Source organism: Cylas formicarius, unplaced genomic scaffold (genome assembly GCF_029955315.1).
Source record: "Cylas formicarius isolate icCylForm1 unplaced genomic scaffold, icCylForm1.1 PGA_scaffold_1__22_contigs__length_36826433, whole genome shotgun sequence".
In the NCBI taxonomy this organism is placed as follows: Eukaryota; Metazoa; Arthropoda; class Insecta; order Coleoptera; family Brentidae; genus Cylas; species Cylas formicarius.
Window position 1 is genome coordinate 10,343,930 of NW_026844264.1, and position 22,654 is coordinate 10,366,583.

The 22,654-nt window shown below is 36.7% G+C and overlaps 1 protein-coding gene across 2 annotated transcripts in view; it reads left to right on the forward strand.

Annotated features, from left to right (window-relative positions):
* LOC132696131 (uncharacterized) overlaps positions 1 to 22,654 on the forward strand; it is a 95,364-nt gene that overhangs the window by 52,387 nt on the left and 20,323 nt on the right. For both annotated transcript variants that reach the window (XM_060660762.1, XM_060660763.1), the window contains exons 2-5: positions 6,147 to 6,370; positions 8,854 to 8,998; positions 19,082 to 19,204; positions 20,828 to 21,001. In XM_060660762.1, the coding sequence (XP_060516745.1) occupies positions 6,147 to 6,370; positions 8,854 to 8,998; positions 19,082 to 19,204; positions 20,828 to 21,001 (666 nt within the window). The remainder of the gene's footprint in view (positions 1 to 6,146; positions 6,371 to 8,853; positions 8,999 to 19,081; positions 19,205 to 20,827; positions 21,002 to 22,654) is intronic.

Genomic DNA, 22,654 nt, shown 5'->3' on the forward strand with positions numbered 1-22,654 from the left:
AAAGGCTTTCGTTTACGATCTACCGCCTGTAACATTTTTACCCCAATACTTATTAGATAATCGTTAAATATTTGTGAAATTTGTTTGATGATCTGTTATAGTTGCTTATATATGCTTAAGATATAAAAATGGTATCAACTTTCCTGAAAGATACATATTTTTTGAATTTGTGCTAAAAATTATTATCATATGAAGTTAATATATTAATTAGTTTAACCGAAATAAGCTCTTATTAAATCTAGAGAAACTCAATTTCATGGGGTTTCATACTACACAAACACGAACAAATTTAACGTCGTCTCTTAGAATGCAGAACTTGTTAGGCAAAATAATGTCAAATTTTTAGTAGTAACTATTGACGACATTCTTAGTTGGGAGCAGTATTGCAAGGTGTTGCCTTCTAAGCTTGCTGCTTGCTCTTCGAAACTTAACGTCTGCTTCTATGACTCTAGAGGCAGGTCAAATAATTTCTATAATCCTATTGCGTATGCAGTTTCAGGGTGTTTCGTCAAGTCACTCCAAAATTAACCTCTAGGGCGGCGTATTTTAAAAATTGAATTTTATATATGTAACTGCTTATATATAACTGTTAGTCTTTCAGGTTAGCTTTGTTAAGCTATGCCTTTATTAAGGAACTTTTTGGCAATGTCCACATCCTCATGGAATAATTAAGATTTAGTTTTGGTTAGTTCCGATATTTAATTCCGATATTATTTCATTAGGACTTTCCTGGAAAGCAGTTTTTATTAAATAACTTTTTTATTAATTAGTTCGTGCTTCAGTGTGTATGATAAAAGTGTTAAAAAAAATCACATAAACTGAAATTCTGCTTCTTTGTCGATAAAATTAAGAGAAAAAATATGCAATAACCTTTAGCTGTCTAATTAAAAATTTGCGTCCTGGGACACCAATGGGGTTGTCTAGCCAACAATGTCCTTTAAGAAAAGGCCATGCATGTTTACCTTTTTTTCTTAAATAAAATAAGGCTTGAATGTTAGCTACTGGTGAAGATTTTTGCAGTAATGTATAATATATCAATTGAAATTAGAAAGGAAACTAGGTATCCTTATGGCAGTATCTATTCCGTGTCTGTGTCTATTCTAGGGCTTCCGCCATTTTGTGAAGATTGGGTAGTAGTTCGTGCTATCATTTTTTAAAATATAAGTCTCTTATCCCACATAGATTGGTACTCTCTTGGAAATAAAAAGTCGGCTTAGCTAAATACTGGGTTGCAACTATTAAAACAGGCGTATATTTTTCTGAAAAATATTGATGTGTTTCATTTAGCATGAGATTCGGGAGACACATCCCAACTACTACAACTTTTATATTAACAATTTTTTAATGTACCTTATGATAAGCCCTGTAGATGGGTTGTGAAATTATAACCCCGCGCACTTTGATAACCAGCGACAAGAGAAGTTGGAGACGCGACTATCACGAAACTAAATATCAGCGTAAAATTCGAACTCTCCGCATTCACAAGAGCCCTTATCAATTATTAAAGTTTCATGCATACGAAATTGGGAAGCTGCTAGGCAGTGAATGAATGAACTGTGAAGTTGCTGACACTTCATCGGGGACGATCAATACGGTGCCAATCATAATACGGCTCCGTATTTGAGATGGGAAGGAGGCGAGAAGGGAAAAAATGGATGTCTAATACCCGAGAACGTTTGTGATTCAAGAATTATTTATTTCGAACATAGAGCAAAAGCAACTCTCAGACCGGTCTAAGTAACGATCGAACTTTTTCGAAACAAGATATGATCTATGAAACACATTTTCTGTTTTATTATTTATTTTATTTGTGATATGTCAGACTTGGGTGCGATTAAAGGGTTTCAATAGGTCATCAAACTGAAATATACCAATTCCCATGTTTAATGTACCCTTAAGTAAAAGATTAGAAGCCAAAGGACAAAACCATTTGATATTTCAAGAGTTAAAGAACACAGTCCTTATTACATGAATATTGTACAGTTTTCAGCGAATGTATCACGTGAAAGCAAAACTCCAAGACTACTAAATTCCGTGAACTAATAAATGCAGCTCTCATAACACTCGTGTTAAGTACTCTACGCTGTTGACTGAGAGTGAAGAAACATTTTTTAAAAACGGCGGTCAATAAAAATGCCGTTTAGGGTGCAGTGAGGATGAGTTGTTGCGGAGGGTACTAAAAATGAGTGGAAATTGAAAAACTATTTGTTCAATACACAATTTACTTGTAAATTGCGTTTGCTTTTGAACAATACGATAGTCATGACTCTTGAGTTATAGTTTCTGTGGACATTCATTTAAGACTGGAGAATGTTTGTAGGAAATTATAAAAACTCACTATGGATTGAAACTTAGTATGCCAAACAATCCGCCATTTTCAAAGATTTTAACTTACGTGGAAAAAAGCAAATTGAAAAACCTACACGTATTCGTAAGATGATATTCAGTCACGTCTTAAAGAAAAATGTAAATAGAAATGAATTGGCCGGACATTTTTACGAGAGCCCTCTGTTATCGTCAACAGTCTCGTCGAGTTTTATGGATGACGCTGTAAATTCCGTTTTGGAGATTGTGCAATATTGTGCCGCAGTTTCAGACGTACAACTATGGCTCGCACCAAATTGCCTCCGTCATAACAATGTCGTGTTCCTATTGAATTCGGGAGACGCGATATCTGGGCGGATCTCTTTCACATATAATATGAACTCAGTGGATTCTTGTCATGATTCAAAGGTCAAAGGTTGCTAACGTTACTAGGAAACTGAGGTAGAAGTTACATCGTTCCACTTCAGATTTTAGAACTTCAGTAATTAATTAACTGTTTTTCATTCCCACACAAAATTGGCAAAGTAAAGAAATAGTACTTTAAGAAGGAAGTTTTCAGTCTTCCGTTCTCATATTATAACATCTACGATAAACCGTGCAAAATCAAAAAATTAGTTACCTTAGGTTCTTCTCTATTCAAAATGGATGGAGCAGTAAAAATTCTGTGATTTATTAATTATTATTTTTACAAGTAATTTTTTGTTTTTTTGATATGCAAGCATACTGTATACTTTTCCACAATTCGTGAAATAAAAATGTCTATACTTTATTAAAAACCAACCCATAAAACCACATTAGAAAAAAAAACGAAACAAGCTCCTTTGGAAATATTTAAAAAAAAAATCTTTGTTCGGGATTTAAAATGTATTAGATGTAGGCCCTATTTTTATACTTAAGAATCTTTTTTTATTTCGCAATTTACTATTCACGCATGTATATAGACATACCTTGTTATAACAAATATATATGAAAAACTGACATTCTTATTAATAAAATGTTTTTTCAACTAAATTTAACGCCCTGTATAATAGAAACGGTGCGTTAAAAAATAATGTTATCTTATTACTTTAGGGGTAACTATTTGACCAAAACTATATTGAAATTTAGCTAGTTTCCATTGAAACAATGCCGCTCGCAAAACAAAACCCAGCAAAATACATAATGACTAATAACCGCAAGTCGTAATAATATACCATACATGGTAAACCCCTATAACACATACACACACGCATAATATAGTACTCGCTGCCGATATTGTGGTAAGATAAACACGAACACTAAACGTATATTACGGGGTTCATTCATTAAAAAAAATACCCCACGCTCATTGCAGTGGGTAACGCATCTGGTGGGGAAAATTTTATCGCCGACATTTAAATCGGATGTTCTCGATCGGTTGCAATTTGATACAATGAAATCCACCAATCACACAGATCAATATTTAAAGTTTTTGGAGCCGAACAATATTGGTCTAGCAGAGCAGGCTGATTCAGAATTGGATTGAGGGATGATAAAAATCTCATGGTAGTGGAATATTTTGTAAAAAACTTTCTCGGTTAGAGTTTGATGGAGATATTAGCAGCAGCTAAATGGGAAAAAACTTGCATTTTTATCTGCTTAAAAATAATCAAGGTCTATGTGATCCTAAATCGAGACCGCTACATACAGGCTGATCAGCATTTTAGAAAATGCACAATATTTTATTTTTCAAAATTAGGCTAAGATACTGTGATTTTAAAAACCTGACAAGAATCCTCTACTCCTATTAGGTTGTGCACGACCGAAATCAACTTTTTTTCCGGGGGACATGTTACATGGATGAAGGTAATTTCTAATGAGAATTTTAATAATATCAAACATTCGGTTTCTGGTACTATTTCGAATATTTTGTAACACATATTGGAAATTTGACTAGCAAAACTTGTACAATGAATAAGACATTTAATGTGGTTTCTCGAAAATACATACTTTGGTCTGTAAAGTTTTTTAATTTGGGATTATGTATAGGAATATTCGTTCTTAAAAACCAAATCAAATTCTTTGATAAACTGGATTCTAATATACCTTTGGACGTACGAACATTCTGTCAAAGTACTTTTTTACTGTTTTTAAAATTATACTGCTGTGGAACTGATGATCATTTGATTCTTTCAAATCTTTGTACGTATTTTGACTACCACTACCATCAGCACCCATTTTGTACACCATTTGTAAATTAATATTAAAATCATAAGAATAATAAAAAAATCTTCTTCAGCTTAACTGTATGGTATAAAAATGATTGATACTTCCTGATTCTTCAATGGCCACGATTGAGTTTGGTGGAGGATAACATTTGTTCTGGGGTTTCAATAATCTTATGGTATAAATGTTTAGTGTCCCTAACAGTAGACAAGTTTTCAATCTGTATATTTTTTAAGTCTTCATCAGTAATACGGTTTACTATATATTCAATTTAATTTACCAGTTGGTTAGTTACAGTTTTATTTTTTGAAACCTTCTTTCTGCTAACGTCGATAGTGCCCTAAAAAATAAATGAAATATCGGAAAGAGACAAAAAGTGGCGAATAAATTGCGTAACTGGGTCGAAACTTTTCGTAAGTATATAAAAGAACTATTTCAAATTTCATATTCCTTTGAAATTATCTCCCATTTTCCTTCCAATTTGGCACATTTAAATACTTCAAAATTACGGTTAACTCTGTCAATAATGCAACTGTCTCATTTGTGGCTATCCAAGTTTGGATCGTAAATTATAATGTTTGAACGAAATATTCTCTTTTCATATTTGTATATATATATATATATATATATATATATATATATATATATATATATATATATATATATATATATATATATATATATATATATATATATATATATATATATATATATATAGAGTGTATATTGTTAGATAGTGTATAGATAGTGACACGTTTTATGTAGATCCCAATTCTGAAACTAGCCGCAATTCTCTTACTGTCCAAATGTTTTAGACTGAGTATCAAAATATCTTAAAGTTACTGAAATGCCAACGTGAGAAGCGGTTTCTAAAACCGGTAATGACTATTAATTTCTTCGAAAACCAGTAAATTCAATTTCACATCTCAGTCTGCTTTTGCCTCACCGTTTTACGATAGTTTTATGATAGTACTTCAAGTCAAAGGAAATTTTGTACCAAATACAAATAGGAAATGCAGTTAAATAACTCCCCTAAGTATATTTATTCTGCAAGCGCGGTATTTACCATTAAATAAAATATTTATATCGCATTTAGCTCAGTTCTACTGAACCGTGAACGCTCCTTTCAGGTTTCCCCCTTTATTTAGAATTAAGACCGGTGCTAAATGTTTTAAAAATAAAAACGTAAGGCGATTTGGAAAGGTGCTTGGTTCTTAGTCTACTTCCGAATGAAATTTGAGGCGATAAAATTTAAAACTTTGAACGGCGTAAGCTGATTTGCGGAAGTTTCAAATGCCAAAACTTAAAAAATTAAATTCGTAATGCAATTATCGAGGCGCTGGAATATATTTTTAAGGGTTTTCGCTATAGGAGAGAACAGCAAATGTTTCAATAATCCTTCTTTCATAACTCTGCGAATGGAATTACAAAATATGGGCATAAAGAACAACTTAAAATATTTAGGCAGCTGCCTAAGAGACTTTCTGTTGTCTTTATTAAATATCTATTTTTCCACTGTCTAAACAATTGCACTTGACTTTAATCACATTTAAGTTCGATCTATTACTTTACTTGCTATAAAAATTTGGCATGAACAAAGAAAATGTGGTTAGTGTCAATTCGTTTTTCTATTCCAGATTCGATGCAAACGCTTTGCAAGAACCATTTCCTTCAGCAGCTCTACCGCAAAATCGACGGAGCAGTGCTCTATTCACAGAATGAACGGAACTTAGACTGCGTCATCACTTTCCAAACGCACTCCATTCTGCAGAGGTTTATGCTCAGATTTGATGGACTGCAGTTGGATTGCAATGACCATCTCTATATTTACGATGGGGCCCATGCCGTTGGAACTTACAAGGTAGGGTCATTAAAAACTATAGTCATACATACAAATTACAAACTGTTAATGATAGGAAATATCGAGGTGATAAAATGACGCATGCAAGTAATGTAACCGTGAACCATTGCTAGAAGATGTGGTGCATGGCTTTGACAGTTGGCAAAAATGTTTCAAATGTTAGTCAGTTATCAATCATCTATGATCTATGATCCTTATTTAAATGCGTTTATTCCTGTTTTAAATGAATTAGAATTTTTTTTATTTGATTGATTTTATTGATATATACAGGGTGTTTTAAAACAAATGCGAAAAACTCAAGAAATTTGTTATTTGTGCGTAGGTTTAAAAGCCAACCATTACGGAGATATTGTGCTACAAATATCACCAAAATATAATGTTTTTTTTTTTTTTTTAACGAAAATTGATCGAAGCGTATAAATAAAATATTACGGAAGTATCGTTATCATAAAAACCATCTTTGACTGAGACTACCCTTGTCATTCTTCTCAACTAAATTTAGCAAATATATTTTTTCTGCTTTATTTAAAAACGTTCTTCTTCTGCAATAAAAAAATCTAGCTGGCGTCTGTCCCTTCTTAATGTATTTCTTATTATCACTTTATTTCTCACTGATCAATTATTTACTCCAAGTTTCATGAACAAATTGCCAAAATTTCCGTGTCATTGCGTAAGTTTTTTTTTTTAATTTAAATAAAAAGAATGATAGGGGTAGTCTAATTCATTCCCCTCCACTCATTTAAGAAAAATAAAAAAAATTCAAAAATTGTATTTCTATAATAGTTATAGTTCTGTAATATTTTACTGTTCTATTTCAGTTTTTAAGATGAAAAATAAAAACAATATTTTTCCGGCATATTTGTAGAGTGATAATATACTACCCTTTATTTTAAACAAGTTTAAGTTTTTCGGATTTGTTTTGAAACATCTTGCATAACTGTGATTTTTTAATCCTAATCTTGAAAATTTGAAACATACACAAGATCAAATGAGTTTTCCAGTTCCTGAAACAAGATGTCTCAAACAATTTATGGTATAAAACCAAAACTTAAAAAATTGTTTCTCTTTTTAAATCATTAACGCAAACTACCTACGCACTACCTATTTGGTATTCAATACAATACTTGATTCTTCAAAATACCCAATGCTTTCCATACGCGTATGAACAAAATAGTAACAAAATTGGTAAGCAAAAAATTCTCTAGACTGTCCATAATTTCAGAATGGGACAGCACGTGGAGATTTATATTGTTCGGTTACAGTTGGCCGATTGCATTGCCTAGGCAACCAGTGAATGTCTTCGTCTCTCAGCAGTGACGTGTTTCTGTGTTGTGTTATGCCTATTTATTTTATAGGGCTCTGTTGGTTGAGTCTTAATATTTTCTAATTTATTATTCTTATATCTTCAAGCATTTTATACAAATGAGGCTCCAAAAAAACGCAATAAAAGTGAAAGTGCTTCATTGGCCATCACTGCAACCGACTTTGGTTCGCGGGTGTCTAAAATCACTCACGTGATAGTGTCCCATTCTGAAATTACATTCACTATAACAGTTCTGGCAGTTCATAGATAAGTGTCAAATAGTGGGGGAACAAACAACAGACTATGATCATCATCTAATTGTCTGAACCTCAGATTGGGCGGCACTTCATGCACTGTATTGCGTATGATCCTGCGATTGAAATGAACATAGTGCGTAGTGTGGGTTTGTCCGTACTTTAGTAAATGGAAATGGATCACGGAATACCACTAAATTTGGTTAAGTTATTTTGCGCTAGTATTTTTGTGTTTTTGTATTCTTTAACCTAGCTTAAACAATGTAAACTAAAACTGTACACAAAATATCTGTCTGGTGTTTATAAATTGGGTGTTTAGTATAAAAATATCGTCGCCATTTCGACTTAGTTTTTTAAATATACTTAACAGGTTTATAAATTATTCCCCAGACATCCCGCAGGACATGCGCCGCATATTAAACACCATATATATAGTACGACCTATAACTGCGGGCGAAATAAACTTTATAACTTACCCTATAGTAAAACTTTACAATATTTCATCAACTTCGGAGATTTACAGCGTAGAACATTTAAATTTCTCTGCGGTCGCGGTTGAGTGTTACGTCAAGTTTTAACAGCTCGCCGCTCCTAGATATACTGCGCGACCATTTAAAATTTACATCCCCATGCAAATGGGGTCATATAGAATTTATATGCTAGACGAACGAGATATCGACTTTAACGGCGAATAACTGTAAATGAAAATTTTAATTGTTTAACATGTATACTTAATATTTAACTCGAAAAATCTGTAGCCCACCCTTAAGCAGAATCAATACTTTTCTTGTCAAATGCGATTTTAAAAAAGGATATTTATTTGCAATCAAATTTTTTTAAAGCATATATAGGTGCACTCAATGAATTATATGTTATTGAATACTTCGACTTTTGCTATTTTATTCTCACTATTAAATCCTTTTCAGTTTGATTTATCCTGTAAAAACACGAAACAGACTCTGGGCGCCATGTTCACCCGTACAAATTACGTCACGTTGAAGTACACCACGGACGCCTGGGGAACTGACTCCAATGGGTTCAAGCTCGTCATTACGGCAGTCAAAGATCCAAGTAAGAGAATTATTAATTATTATTATTATTTATTCGCGTAGACAATCAAACTTTTTAATTTTAAAGTACATCGGTTGGTATTTGCCCAAAGTACCTACTATCAATTTAGTGTTAAAAATATTACGTTGTAGTTGCAGAACTAATTTAAAATAATGAAAATTGATTGTAACATTTCATTTTTAAGCAATATGAGTTTTCTATATTTCAAATAAACTTTACTTCACGATGATTAGTAATTTTATATGATCATACAAAAACCGTTGTCCGATTTGATTTATAAATTTTACTGGTCTACAGTGATTTTGATGTTTGGACGCTGCTTGCTGATTTGTACATTTTTTACAAGTCCAAGTACAAGTCCTGGGCCCTTTTTCCAAAGAACGCCATATTGTTGCTCTATCTCATCATTTTTTTCTAGAGCTCTATATCTTAAAAACGTTATTTTATGAATATGAATACCTATGACATGAATATGTTTGTTCCATGTTAAACATGATTTTTAAATGAATTGGTTTTTATGAAATTACATGTGATTTGGCAACACTGGATAATATTAGATTTTTTTGCAAAGCAACAGAGTGCTCGCAGAAGCGGCAGTACAGCGTTATAACCTGTTTATGCGCAGTTTGGTTGTATTGGTTGTCGCGCTACTGTATTCGCGACTGTTGTCTTCGTTGTCGCGTATTTTTAGTGTTTTAGTACGTATAATTACGGAAAGAAGACATTGTGTGAACAATCCAAATAATTTTTGTTATATCTGTGATAGTTATGTCGTGGTAAAGCAAAGGCAAACTATAATTTCTTTTGTGTGTACCACGCTTATCGCGCGGCAACGAATAGAAGGGGGGGAGACCTCGTGGAGTTCATGGCCTCGGCAGGGCTGCAGGTGGCCAACAGAGGGGTAGAACCCACGTTTTTCACGACGGGTCGGAGCTCGGTCATAGACTTAACACTTTGTACCAGGGCTCTGCTCCCGGAGATAACTGGGTGGTGTGTCTGTGAGGAGGACTCTATGTCGGACCATAGATACATTACCTTTGGGTTGGAGATGGGTGTTCGGGAACCCGTTAGATTTCGGAACCCCCGGGCAACAATCTGGGAACTCTATAGACAGGAGCTCCCTTGGCGCCTAGGGGGCTTACCAAAGAAACACCGGACAATGGAGGAGATTGACGAGGCCGCCGACCGAGTCAGCTCCGCTATGATACGGGCGTTCGAGAATAGCTGCCCTGAGACAGAGGAGCATAAGGCGAGAGGACTCCTTGGTGGAGCTCTTCCCTGGAGCGTCTGAGGAGGAAAGTGCGGAGGCTGTTCAATACAGCGAGGAGCAGCAGCCAAGGTACGGACTGGGATCTTTATAGAGAGGTCCGCAGACAGTACAAAAAAGAACTACGGGCATCAAAGAGGAGGGCCTGGAGGTGCTACTGCGACGGAGTAATGAACACCCCGGACGCGGCTAGGCTCCTTAGGGTACTCAGAAGTGACCCTGCGGGAAGACTGGGAGTGGTCCGCAGGACCGGCGGTGGCTACACAGCGGGACCAGCGGACACACTACAACAGTTGCTGAACACGCACTTCCCAGGGTCCGCTGGTCCGGACACAGGGGGGAATATTGAAGCCGGGGGTCGTCTTGGATGCGACTACGCCACGGCAAGGAGGGTGGTTACCCATAGTAGGCTGAGGTGGGCTATTGACAGCTTTGGCCCCTTCAAGTCGGCGGGTGGGGATGGAGTATTTCCAGCTTTGCTGCAAAGGGACGGAGGTCTCCTGACCAGCCCGCTGATGGACCTGTTCAGGGCCTCCATTGCGAGGGGGTACGTGCCCGAACTGTGGAGACACAGCAGGGTAGTGTTCATTCCCAAGGTAGGGAAGAGTGACTACACGGATCCGAAGTCGTACCTTCCCATTTGCCTCACCAGCTTCATTATGAAGACTATGGAGAGACTGGTGGACCGGTATCTGAGGGACTGGGTGGAGCTGGAGGCTCAGCTCAGCTCAGCATGCGTACCGAAGTGGCGGGTCTGTGGGCTCAGCTCTTCACCATCTCACTTCCAGGTTGGAGGAGGGTATGGGCTCGGGACGGCTGTCGGTGTGCGTGTTCGCTGACATCGAAGCGGCATTTAATAACACGGCCCTGTACTCGATCTGCAGGGCGGTGGAGAGTACTGGAGTGGGGACGGCCATTGTAAGGTGGATCTCTTCCATGCTAACCGACCGAAGGGTCAAGGCAAGGCTGGGTGGGGAGCAGGTCTCCATCGGTTCATCACGGGGTTGTCCACAGGGCGGGGTCTTGTCCCCGTTCCTGTGGTGCCTAGTGGTGAACGAGATATTGCATATTCTGAGGGAAGAACACAGGGTCTATGCTCAGGCATATGCAGACGACCTTGTGATAATGACACAGGGGACGGACGTGAGGAGGATGCAGGGGCTCCTGAACAAGGCATTGGCAAGATTCTCACAATGGTGCCTGGGCAGCAAGTTGGCTGTCAATCCTGGCAAGGTGGAGATGGTCATCTTCACTAGAAAAAGGAAGATAGAGTGCAACCTCAACATTTCGATGAATGGGGTGCCTCTTTCTGCAAGCGGAAGTGTCAAGTACTTGGGCGTATGGTTGGACTCTAAGTTGACCTTCCAGGAACATATAAGATCAAGGACCAGGTCGGCCTTTGGAACTCTGTGGGCGTGCCGGAGAGCGGTAGGGGGCACTTGGGGCCTGGGGCCGAAATCATGCAGTGGATCTACGATACCATGGTGGTGCCTAATTCGGACGCATGGGGCAGTGGCATGGTGGCCGGGGACCAAAAGAGCGGGAGCAAGGATCGTTCTTGACAGACTGCAGAGATTGGCTTGCCTCTGCATAACGGGCGCCATGAGAACGGCGCCTACGAGGGCCCTAGAGGCTCTGGTGGGATTGCCCTCTCTGGCGGATCGGGTGCAGATGGAGGCGCCCAGGACAGGTGTGAGGCTGGCGAGCTGCGGGCTCTGGATGGAGAGAACCTTCAATCGGGGTCCGTACGACATTTTAGAGGGCTGTCGCAGGGATCGCGGGGTCATGGGCATGCCGAGTGACGTCATGATCCCCGAGATGACCTTCTTTGACAAATTGACCTTTCTCTTTCCATCAAGGGAAGATTGGAGAGAGGGCAGAGTCGGCTCCCGGAATGGACTTGTCTGGTACACGGACGGGTCCAGAATGAGAGATCTGGCCGGAGCTGGAGCGTACTGCGAGACAACGGGATCGAGCTTGTCGGTCCCTCTGGGTCAGTACTGCACTGTGTTTCAGGCGGAAATTTTCGCTTTATTAATGGCGGCCAGAGAGGTGCTTCGGCTCAACCACGGAAGCAGGAGAGTCGTCTTCTGCTCGGATAGTAGGGCTGCACTCATGGCGCTGAAGTCAGTGCGTACGCGCTCCTTGTTGATAGAGGAGTGCAAAGGGGTACTGAGGAGGGTGGTTGAGGAGGGAAAGGTCACGTTGGTCTGGGTCCCGGGTCACACCGGTGTCCGGGGCAATGAGGCAGCGGACGCTTTAGCCAGAGAGGGCTCCTCGCATAGGCATATAGGGCCAGAGCCCCGCGGCGGGGAGCTCTCGAAGCCTGGGCGAGAGACCGGGCCGCGGGGGGCTCGAGAGTTGCTCCGGGAATGAGGCAGGCGAGGCTTATGATGGACCAGGGAGCTGCTTAGACTGACCAGAAGGGAGTGTAGAGGACTAACAGGGGCCTACACAGGACATTGCAGGCTTAGGAGGCATCTTTGCTTGCTAGGCATTGGAGACGACCCGGAGTGTAGGTGGTGCATGGAAGGGGAGGAGACCCCGTATCATCTGCTCACCGAGTGCCCTGCCTTGACATGGGCAAGATTGGGAGTCTTCGGAACGGCCCTGATCGATCCGGACTCAGTGCACGGTATTGGGCTAAAGGAGTTGCTGACCTTCTATAGGAGGGGCGGCATTCTGGACGCCCTCTAGAGCGACCTGGGGGCACAACGGGCCCATCTAGTGGCCTAAGTGCTTGGACGCCCGCGAGGGCGCCCCCCTTTAATACCAATACCAATACCACTCTAATCTTGCTGTAAAAATTGGCGACCAAAACAAGTCCTGGGCTCCTCATACTGTTTCTTGAAGCACTGTTCCTATGGTCTGGCGAGAGTTTAGGAATCACAGTGATGATTATTATTTTTGTTCATATAATGTTAAAGGATTCAAGAGAAAAACTAAGAAACAAATTATGTATCCCAATCTTGACTCTGCTATTCGACCAGTTCCTCATGGATCAGATATGCCGATACCTACCGCCCCAAAAGAACTAGAAAACGTCATATAGCCAGAATCAGAAGAATCTAAGTCCGACCCAGATGGGTCGGATTTCACACTAGATTTTAGAAAACCTGAAGCGTTTAACCACAATGAATTAAATGATTTAATTAGGGTGCAAATGATGAATCCGAATTATTAGCGTCCAGACTTTGTGACAAGCATTTGTGGGCACCTGACGTTACATCATGCTTTTACCGCGAACGCGGAAAAGTATAATTAAAGTTTTTTTTTCACTTTTTTTAACCAGGATTCGACCTTTTTACTGAACAAAAAAAAATGTATATTTTAGAAAAGTCTTTTTTTCCTTTAATATTTCAAAAAAAAAACCTTACGTGATGCAAATAAATGCATAGAATTTTTGATCTCAGCCTACCAAAATTACATAAAATCAGATTTCAAAATAAAAACGTCTCCCAAAAGTTTAATTTTGTAGGCCTGTGTAGTAGAAAATAGTTACAGAATTGCAAAAGAATGTGAGTTAATTTTGATAAATAACAACAATATGCTCGCTAGGAAGTAATATTTTTCAAAAATGTGTCGGCAATAATCAAATGAATTAGTTGTTATAAACCTGTTAATAATAATTATTAATTAATAAATTGTTCCTCATTAATAAACCTGTTTAAATTTACGCTCTTAAAATGTGCGTTTTAAGTCTTGGTTATGACGAGACGCCTCTTAATCTAGCACCCAAAATTTAAATGGTTCAGTTTTATTCACATGTAAAGAAATACTTTCAAATTTGCTTATAACATGTTGGTATATTTTTGTGTAGTGACCTATTAAAATAAGCGCACTGTTTAAAATAAAAAATAATAAACTTGTTTAAAAGCAAATAAAATAACGATTTACTTATAACGCGTATCATTATTGTACAGTGTGGCTTAATTTGGAGTTACAAATACGTCTTTGAACTCTAAACTAAACAAAACTTGTATTTCAAGTTTTCACGTCGATATTCCAAAAAGAGCTTCAGTTGTAAAGAAATCACAATTTCGAGAACCAAACTAATCACCCTACATCTCTGCAATGAGCGATATTTTACTCAGACGTGTTTGGTCCAATAGGCAAGTTTTGGCAGCTAAATTTTATAGCCTTAACTTTTGGTAAACCTCACATTACCATTACATATAATTTAAGACCGCATCCTGTACTAAACAAATTGATAAGTATTGAAAAATTGCAAAAATTGTGAAATATTGCATTACATGAAAAATATTAGTTGGGAAATAATCATCACAAAATATTTTAATGCATTAAAAAAAAGCACAAAAGTTTTATCAAATTATACTGGAGATGCTGGCCCATTGCGAATTGTTTCCTGATTTTCAGGCGGCCAGATCCACGACATAAAACTCGAGCGTCCCGCCTCCGCCCCATATGTCGACCGTTTCGCCTGTCCCGGATGATTTAATGGCTTTATAATTATCGCGACTTCGTAATTTAACTGTAATTGGGCTGCATTAACCCGGCAATAACAGGGCTCGTGGGTTACTGTCAATATTTGTTTCGAAATAATCGGCCGCCGCCGCCGCCGGAAGATCGACCGGAATGACATTTTTTACGTCGTACGTGATCGACCGCCTCCGGACAAACTCCGTTTGAAATGACAGCGACCGGAGCGGCAATAACGACTTATGCGATAGAAGCTTCGACATAATTTAATGAGGGCCTGGCACATTTTGTTCAGACGTGCTTCTATTGACGGATTAAATATGAATTGACGTGAAATGTCGGATTTTTTAGAGCCGTTACAAAAATAATATCATAATTATATAGACAGCTTGTCTTCGGAAGGTCTTACCGATTCTGAAAATTTTTAATTATTAACTTTATGAAAAAAATTGGCTCTTCCTAAAAAGTCCTGCCTGGAGTGAGAAAATCAATTTGCAGCAAAATATTTGTATCTTGGATATCAGCTGAACGCAGCTCAAGTTGTCTTATTCTTGCCTTCTCTTATCTTAAAAAAGCTCAATATCAAGGTGGAATTAATTATTTATAATCGTCGGAGAGAGATCTCATTTGTTTACCACAAACAGTCAATGCAATTTTTTACCTGAATTAGACCAATAATTTTTTCGCTTGTTTGATGAAAAATGTTCTTGTCTTCAAGCGAATATTCAACGAAGAGACCACGGCAGGTACTTGACCATTGGAATTGTTGCTCCACAGAGCTAGATTAGTTGAAACGGATTTAGATGAGGAAGGAATATTCCTAATGGAGTGACAGCTGCTATTATTAGATCTGAATCCCATATCATCAAATGTTTGGAATGATTTCACTAGCGCAATGCGTCAGCAAATATACCCCTAAAGAATAATGACCCAATTTGTTCAGACGTCCTTCTATTGACGGATTAAATATGAATTGACGTGAAATGTCGGATTTTTCAGAGCCGTTACAAAAATAATATCATAATTATATAGACAGTTTGTCTTCGGAAGGTCTTACCGATTCTGAAAATTTTTAATTATTAACTTTATGAAAAAAATTGGCTCTTCCTAAAAAGTCCTGCCTGGAGTGAGAAAATCAATTTGATAGGATAGCTCCAAAAAGTCCCGAGTATACATTTAACAAAAGCCCTTGGCTATATTTCCAGAACTATCAGGCGTGCAAAAACGATTAACAATAACCTAAAAAAATATTATTACCTTCAAAAATCATCATATGAGAAGTAATTTGCAGTCTTAAATATCTTCCAGGTGATCAATATCACGGAATGGTAACGCTTGTTGACTAATTCCTTTAAATAACACGTAAAAATCTAGGGCTGCAATGTCCGATGACCTAGTTGGCTAGGGTACTTTTTAAGGGCGCCCTACTATCCATCTGAGTCGGCTGCACTGTGACAAGGATCTTTGTTATGCCGATACCAAAGAGCCTGTGCCGCGTTTAAGTCTCACCAGTAATATTTGGGCGAAACAAATATGGACCCGCTATTTGATTATTTAAAATACCGCACCAAACAGTGGTTTTGAAATACATTTGGCATTCGATTACCTAATTGGGGTTCATATTGATCCATCGACGGTGATTCTTGGAATATACACCACCATCGGAAGCAAATGTAGTCTCGGCACTGAATAAAATTCTCCTTGAAAATGTCTTCGTGAGCATGTGTACAAATTTTTGCTTATACGCATAAAATTCATTTATTCCAAGCATCTTAGAAGCAAAAGCTCTGCACACGCTATCTAGAACTGTATTCTTCATCAGTTACAATGATTGTTTTTTTACATACAACACATGTAACTGATTTTCTTCAGTAAATTTTGTTACTCCACTATGTCGTAATATGTGGAGCATGTGCAAATTTATTTTCTGACCAAGCAGGGCTTTTTAAGAAGAGCCACTATTTTTCGTAAGGTTAATTAATTAAGAACTTCCGAAGACAAACTGTATACACGGTGATGATATAAATTCAATGTAAAATCGGCCCAGAAAAAGCGATGGAAATTATTTTAGAAATTTTCAGATGTTTGGAAACTGGCGTAATGCCAATTTTTTATAATGGAATTGCAATCCTTTTTGTCACTGTTATTGTTATTCATTATTTGTAAATTGTTAACAATACCATATAACTTATAAATATAATATAATAAAAAATTATGAAAAACAAAATCACACTACATTAATCGAAAAAGAATGACTAGTACACCATGATTACTCATGGAACGCAGTTTTAGAAGAATTCATAAACCACAATTGTCAAAAGTTTTCTGCAGAGGGATTTGTTGAGGGATTGTTGATTCAGTTTTTACTAAGTTATCCAGTGTCAAAAATGCCTGGTGCTGAAATGGCTGCGTTTAATAGAGCTTGAATTACTAATGTATTACATTGGGATTACATAGTGTTGACCGGCTAAATATTGCGGAATGTTGAAATAGGAGATGTCATATATGGTCGAGAGAGACTCACAAATGAACGATGAAATCGTTATCTTGCTTAGTGCGCCGGAAGAAATCATTCAGATTCCATTGGAGAACTACGATTTCAATTTCATAATACGTATTATCATGTCAACTCGAACAGTTTCTAGAAGAATTGTTGTTTCTGGATTGCATAGAAGGCAGTCCCTAAAAGTATTATAATGGACTAGGGAATATCAGGACTATCTATTACCTTACTAGAGATGGTTTTTTTCTACCGGTGGGGACAACAATAAGTAATAAATCATGACTATCGACTGATAGTTTGGAGAGAACGAAAAAAACAACATCAGCTTAACGCAGCTCAAGTTGTCTTATTCTTTCCTCCTCTTATCTTGAAAAAGCTCAATATCAAGGTGGAATTAATTATATATAATCGTCGGACAGAGATCTCATTTGTTTACCACAAACAGTCAATGCAATTTTTTACCTGAATTAGACCAATAATTTTTTCGCTTGTTTGATGAAAAATGTTCTCGTCTTCAAGCGAATATTCAACGAAGAGACGACGGGAGGTACATGACTATTGGAATTGTTGCTCCACAGAGCTAGATTAGTTCAAACGGATTTAGATGAGGGAGGAATATTCCCAATGGTGTGGCAGCTGCTATTATTCGACCTGAATGCCATATTATCAAATGTTTGGAATGATTTCACTAGCGCAATACACTATCAAAATAATAAAGCTTCAGCACCTATACCCCTAAAGAATAATGGCCCAATTTGTCTTAAAACACAATAAATAACCTGATAGTAGGCATATATTGACGTGTTTATATTTTGAGGCCGTTTAGCATGGTTCAATGAAGCTAGCAAGAAATTGCACGGTGACATGTGCAATGAAAACACCAAGATCATCAAACGATAACCTGAATGTAACCAACATTGTTAATCAATTTTTCAACTTGTATTTCCTAATTCTGATATTGAAAATAAAAGTGTTATTAGATCTTTCCCCAGAATTGCAACTTGCAGACAAAAAAATTGCATGCAAGTCTTTTGCAAGAATCCATCAGCCGATTTTACTAAATAGAACTTAATTTATAAAATTGAATTACTTTATAATTATCCAAACAAATTAATTAAATAAATGATGAGATCCAGTTTAACAATTTTTCTGCAGTTCTTAATAATTCTTCAAAATCAAATTTTTATGTCACAGCTGAGGTAGGGGTGCAATGAATTTATTTTGAAAAAATGGTACTAGGGAATAATGTTGCTTCTTCATTCATGTTATTGTGGAGAGGGAAATTAATTAATAACTTACTAATATCTAGACAGAGGAGAATTTAGTGCTGGTTACAAAAAAAAATTGCAAAGTTACTGGCTCGTCCATTTTTATCCAGTTTTTCAAAAAAAGTTAAATGATGCGTTTTGCAGATTGAAACAAAATTACTTTTCACTACTGCAATTTCAACTGTAAAACATTTGAAATGAGAATAAGGTAAGTTCGTTTTGAAATTGACAGGAAAGAATTTTATGATTTGTTTTCCATTTTTCGTGACCCTATTTCAGGACATATTTTTTGTTGTCCTCTACAAGAGAGTCTTCGACATGTTATAGCCAATCCATCTAACAAAAGCTTCTGGTCTCAGTGTCTATTTGGTTGAAAAAATAATCCTTTTCTTATAATAAAGAATATTTATTTCCGGCGTGACTTTAGATGAACAAACCTAAAGTATAGGAGTGGGGGTTAAACAGTTTGCGAACTTATCAAGTTCTTGACACCCGTAAATATAATACAGAAAACAAGTGGATTCAAATTTTGAAATTTATATTAAACTTAGTGGAAAAACGGATTCATTCCTTCACAAAAGTAATAAAAAACATTTTTGTTTCAGAGCATGCGTGCACGGAATTCCGATGTACGCTGCGCGAATTCTGCATCTCCACGGACCTCGTCTGCGACGAGGTTAATCATTGTGCTGACGGATCAGACGAATCGTCCAATAATTTATGCCAAAGTAAGTAAAAAATTAACTCGAACTTTACCGAAAGTTTAGTTAAAATATTCGTCAACAATTTCGAATGAAAAAAAGGACACTCAGTGCAACGACCACCCAATGGAGAGAAAGTGGACGTGACGATAATGACAGACATGCCATAATAATTATACAGCGCTCTATAGCCAATTTGCTTAATCGCTGGTACCTGATTATAGTAATCATAATTTGCGTACATCAATTTGTTGAAAAAACGATTTTCAAAATTCGTTTTTCTGGGTTAAAAGGAAACGAATAAAGGACCACCTCTTTAATCGCAGTTCTGTTATTGTGACAGCTATTATACATATATAATAAATGGAATTCAATTTATGGAATTCAGATTTATCAAGCACTATTTATTCATAAGTGGAAAGGATCCAATTTTGCTCCCGATTATTTATATTTATGTCGTATTATATTTATGTCAGTCATGTTGACTTGTTTTAACCACACAATTTTCGACAGATTTGTAATTTTTTCCACAAGCTGATCTTTGCAATATTATAATCAATTACCTTGAGGAATTCGATATCTTTGACTATATATTAGACAACATAGTGCCCCCAAATTTCTAGATCTAGACGCACTTTACCTCTTTTTTCCAGATCATTTAACGGGATCTCGGCATATTTTGAGCCACACCTAAACTAAATACTGACACTGAATGTTGGTTGCTTGTCTTTGATTCCGCTAGAATGCTTGAAAGCGAGGTTTAACATAACCGCGAATGCGCATATTGAAGGGTTCTTCCGAGCATTTTTTCAAGGTGATTTCAAAAGTTCTAAAATTATCAGCATGGGTAGCATCCAGCAGCCATACAGTTTTCAAACGCGCTCATTTGTGCACTTAAGCAGTATGTCAATTTTTTATCTTTTGTACACTTTTAATTGATATTATTTTCAAATCTCTAATGCATGTTGAAGAAAACAGGCAGGTGTCACCATATTTTTTTTCTTTGAATAGTACTTCTTTGGTTGTAAAAAGAAACAGTGGGATTTCAGCAAAATTTTAGTTTTCAGCTAATATGTTTCTGGTGGCAACTTGGCGGATTAAGCAATAGAATTAAAGACAACCATCCGAATGCTGTTAAAAGATTTTCCTCATCTATACGGTGGAAAATAGATAAAGAGAACTCTTTCTATGGAAAATTAAGAAAACAGTTTCAAATTGTAAAAAAAATGTAATTTCTTACTCTTTCTGATTCAAAGTATGTACCATATCTAAAAAGAAAGCAGTAGTTAAGAAAAAAACTTACTGATGGCTCTTATTTTGTACGATCCTCACCACGGCTACAGAGCTTTATCTAGGTTTGTCTCTCTGATTTGAATTTGCAGCTCCGATAAAATAAGAGAGAATCGGCTTTTAGTGTTTTCCTCCACTCCAATTAGGCTCAGATGTTTCTTCAAGCCGAGACTGTCTTTTTGTTATAGTTTCCTACCGATAGACTTCTGAAGAATTCCTTGGCCTGTCTTTGTCCTGACATGTGTCTTACCATTTAATAACTAACCTGTAACCTTTGAGCTTAAATTAACCCTTATTAACCCACATTAATTTTATTGGTTGAACTTCAATTAAAAGCTAAGACGTTTATCATTGTTTCAGACAACGAGAAAAGAACCATCCTGGGACTCGCAGTGACTTGGTTCGTCGTAGTGGTGATCAGCACTGTGTTGGTGTTTCTGGTGCTGATCGTCGCAGTGTCTATTTGCATCTGCCGCCGCGGCTGGAACAGTAGATCTGGCAACGTTGTGCAGCAGCAAAACGCGTCTTATTCGTGTAAGCTGCCAAAATGTGTTTTTGGGATTCAAAATACCTTTAGAATATTTTTTTGGTCGTTTCGCTTAATTTTTATCTTTACCGACATAACAGTGGTTATAATTCCTATGAGTAATGAGGAACAATGTTTTTTTGCTAAATAGTTTTTCTTAAGTTTTTTGGTTATGACGTGAAAAAGTACCACCATTTGTTGCCTCACCCTTAACCTCCTATACCAGATTTACGCTAATTAATGGCACATAGCATAAATGGAGATTCTTGTCGTTAAAATATCGTGATTTAACCAAACAAATCGAATCGAACTTGCTGACGTTTCGCCAATCTTGTTAGTTTCTTGAGAACTTAACTGAAACTTTAGAAATATTTGTAAATAGTGTTGAAGTTTTTTAAATTGAAGGGAGAAATTCAAATCCGTTCTTAGTTTGGATGCCACTTACGGTAAATTAAAAATATCTTTAAAATGACCTGTTGTACAGTTTTAATATTGACTCTTAATTGACGCTTAAGTGCCATGTTTTGGGGCGTTTTTGTTGAAATTTTGACAGGGCAGTTCATAGAGTGTTTCTCACTTAAGAAGTGTACACTCGTAAGAAAATCTTTGATTATGGTTTGACTTTTATAAACATTTTTTTGTTGAATAAATCTCTGGAAAACGCACTGTTTTGATTGTTGCTTTAACTTAAAGTCATGGCGAACTGTATTACGTATGTATGTGTATCTACGTATTATTAGGGATTTTAAAAAATGGCAACGAATTCTAATTCAGGAGTACTTAGAACCCAACTATACCAATTTTCATAATGTTTCAATGCAGGGTGTTTGAAATATTGTTTGTACCCCGCTTAAGGCACATCGTTGCAAAATCTTTGATTATGATAATTTTTTTGTTGGATAGATCTCTCATAAGCATACTAAAACCTTATTTTCCTTATTACATTAACCTGAAGTCGTGACCAACTGGCACTAATTTTAGATGACAGTAATCGAAAAAGGCTATTAGGGATCTCTTTAAGAATAAAGTGTCAACGAATTCTTAACACCTAACTATACTAATTTCCGTGAACTTCTAAAACAGGCTGCTCGAACTGCGGGCTCAATTTTGATAATTCTTTTTTTGTTATATAAATTTCACTGAGAGACACTAACGATTTGCTTAAAATTAAATATGATTAGAGAAGATTAGATATGAACGAAACAGACTTTACAACGCTGGATTTTTTTATTTTTATCTAATAATGAAAGTGACAGAAATATCAAAATTGATCGACATACTGTTTACTTTGTAAAACCAAGTGTGCCACGGAACCTTTCGAATTCTAAGGTTTATTAATGCTTTTTTTTTGTATGTCCCTTAAAAAATATTTTTGAAATTTGTATAACTAAAATTTGTAAGATCTTAAAATCATATACAAAATCGTTATTTATAAGGTTTACAATATTTATTTTTTTTTAAACATTAAAATCTTTGGTTGTTGGTCTAGTTACTTTTAGGTAATCCTGAATACGGAACTGTTGTCATTTTCAAATTGAAAAAAATCTCTAAAAGAACTTCTCGATTTTCTGTCAGTGGCGTTTAATTTCTCTTTGATAAGATCTATCCAGTAAAAAAGACTTATCAAAATTAGTATAGCTAGGTTTTATATAGTCGTGAAT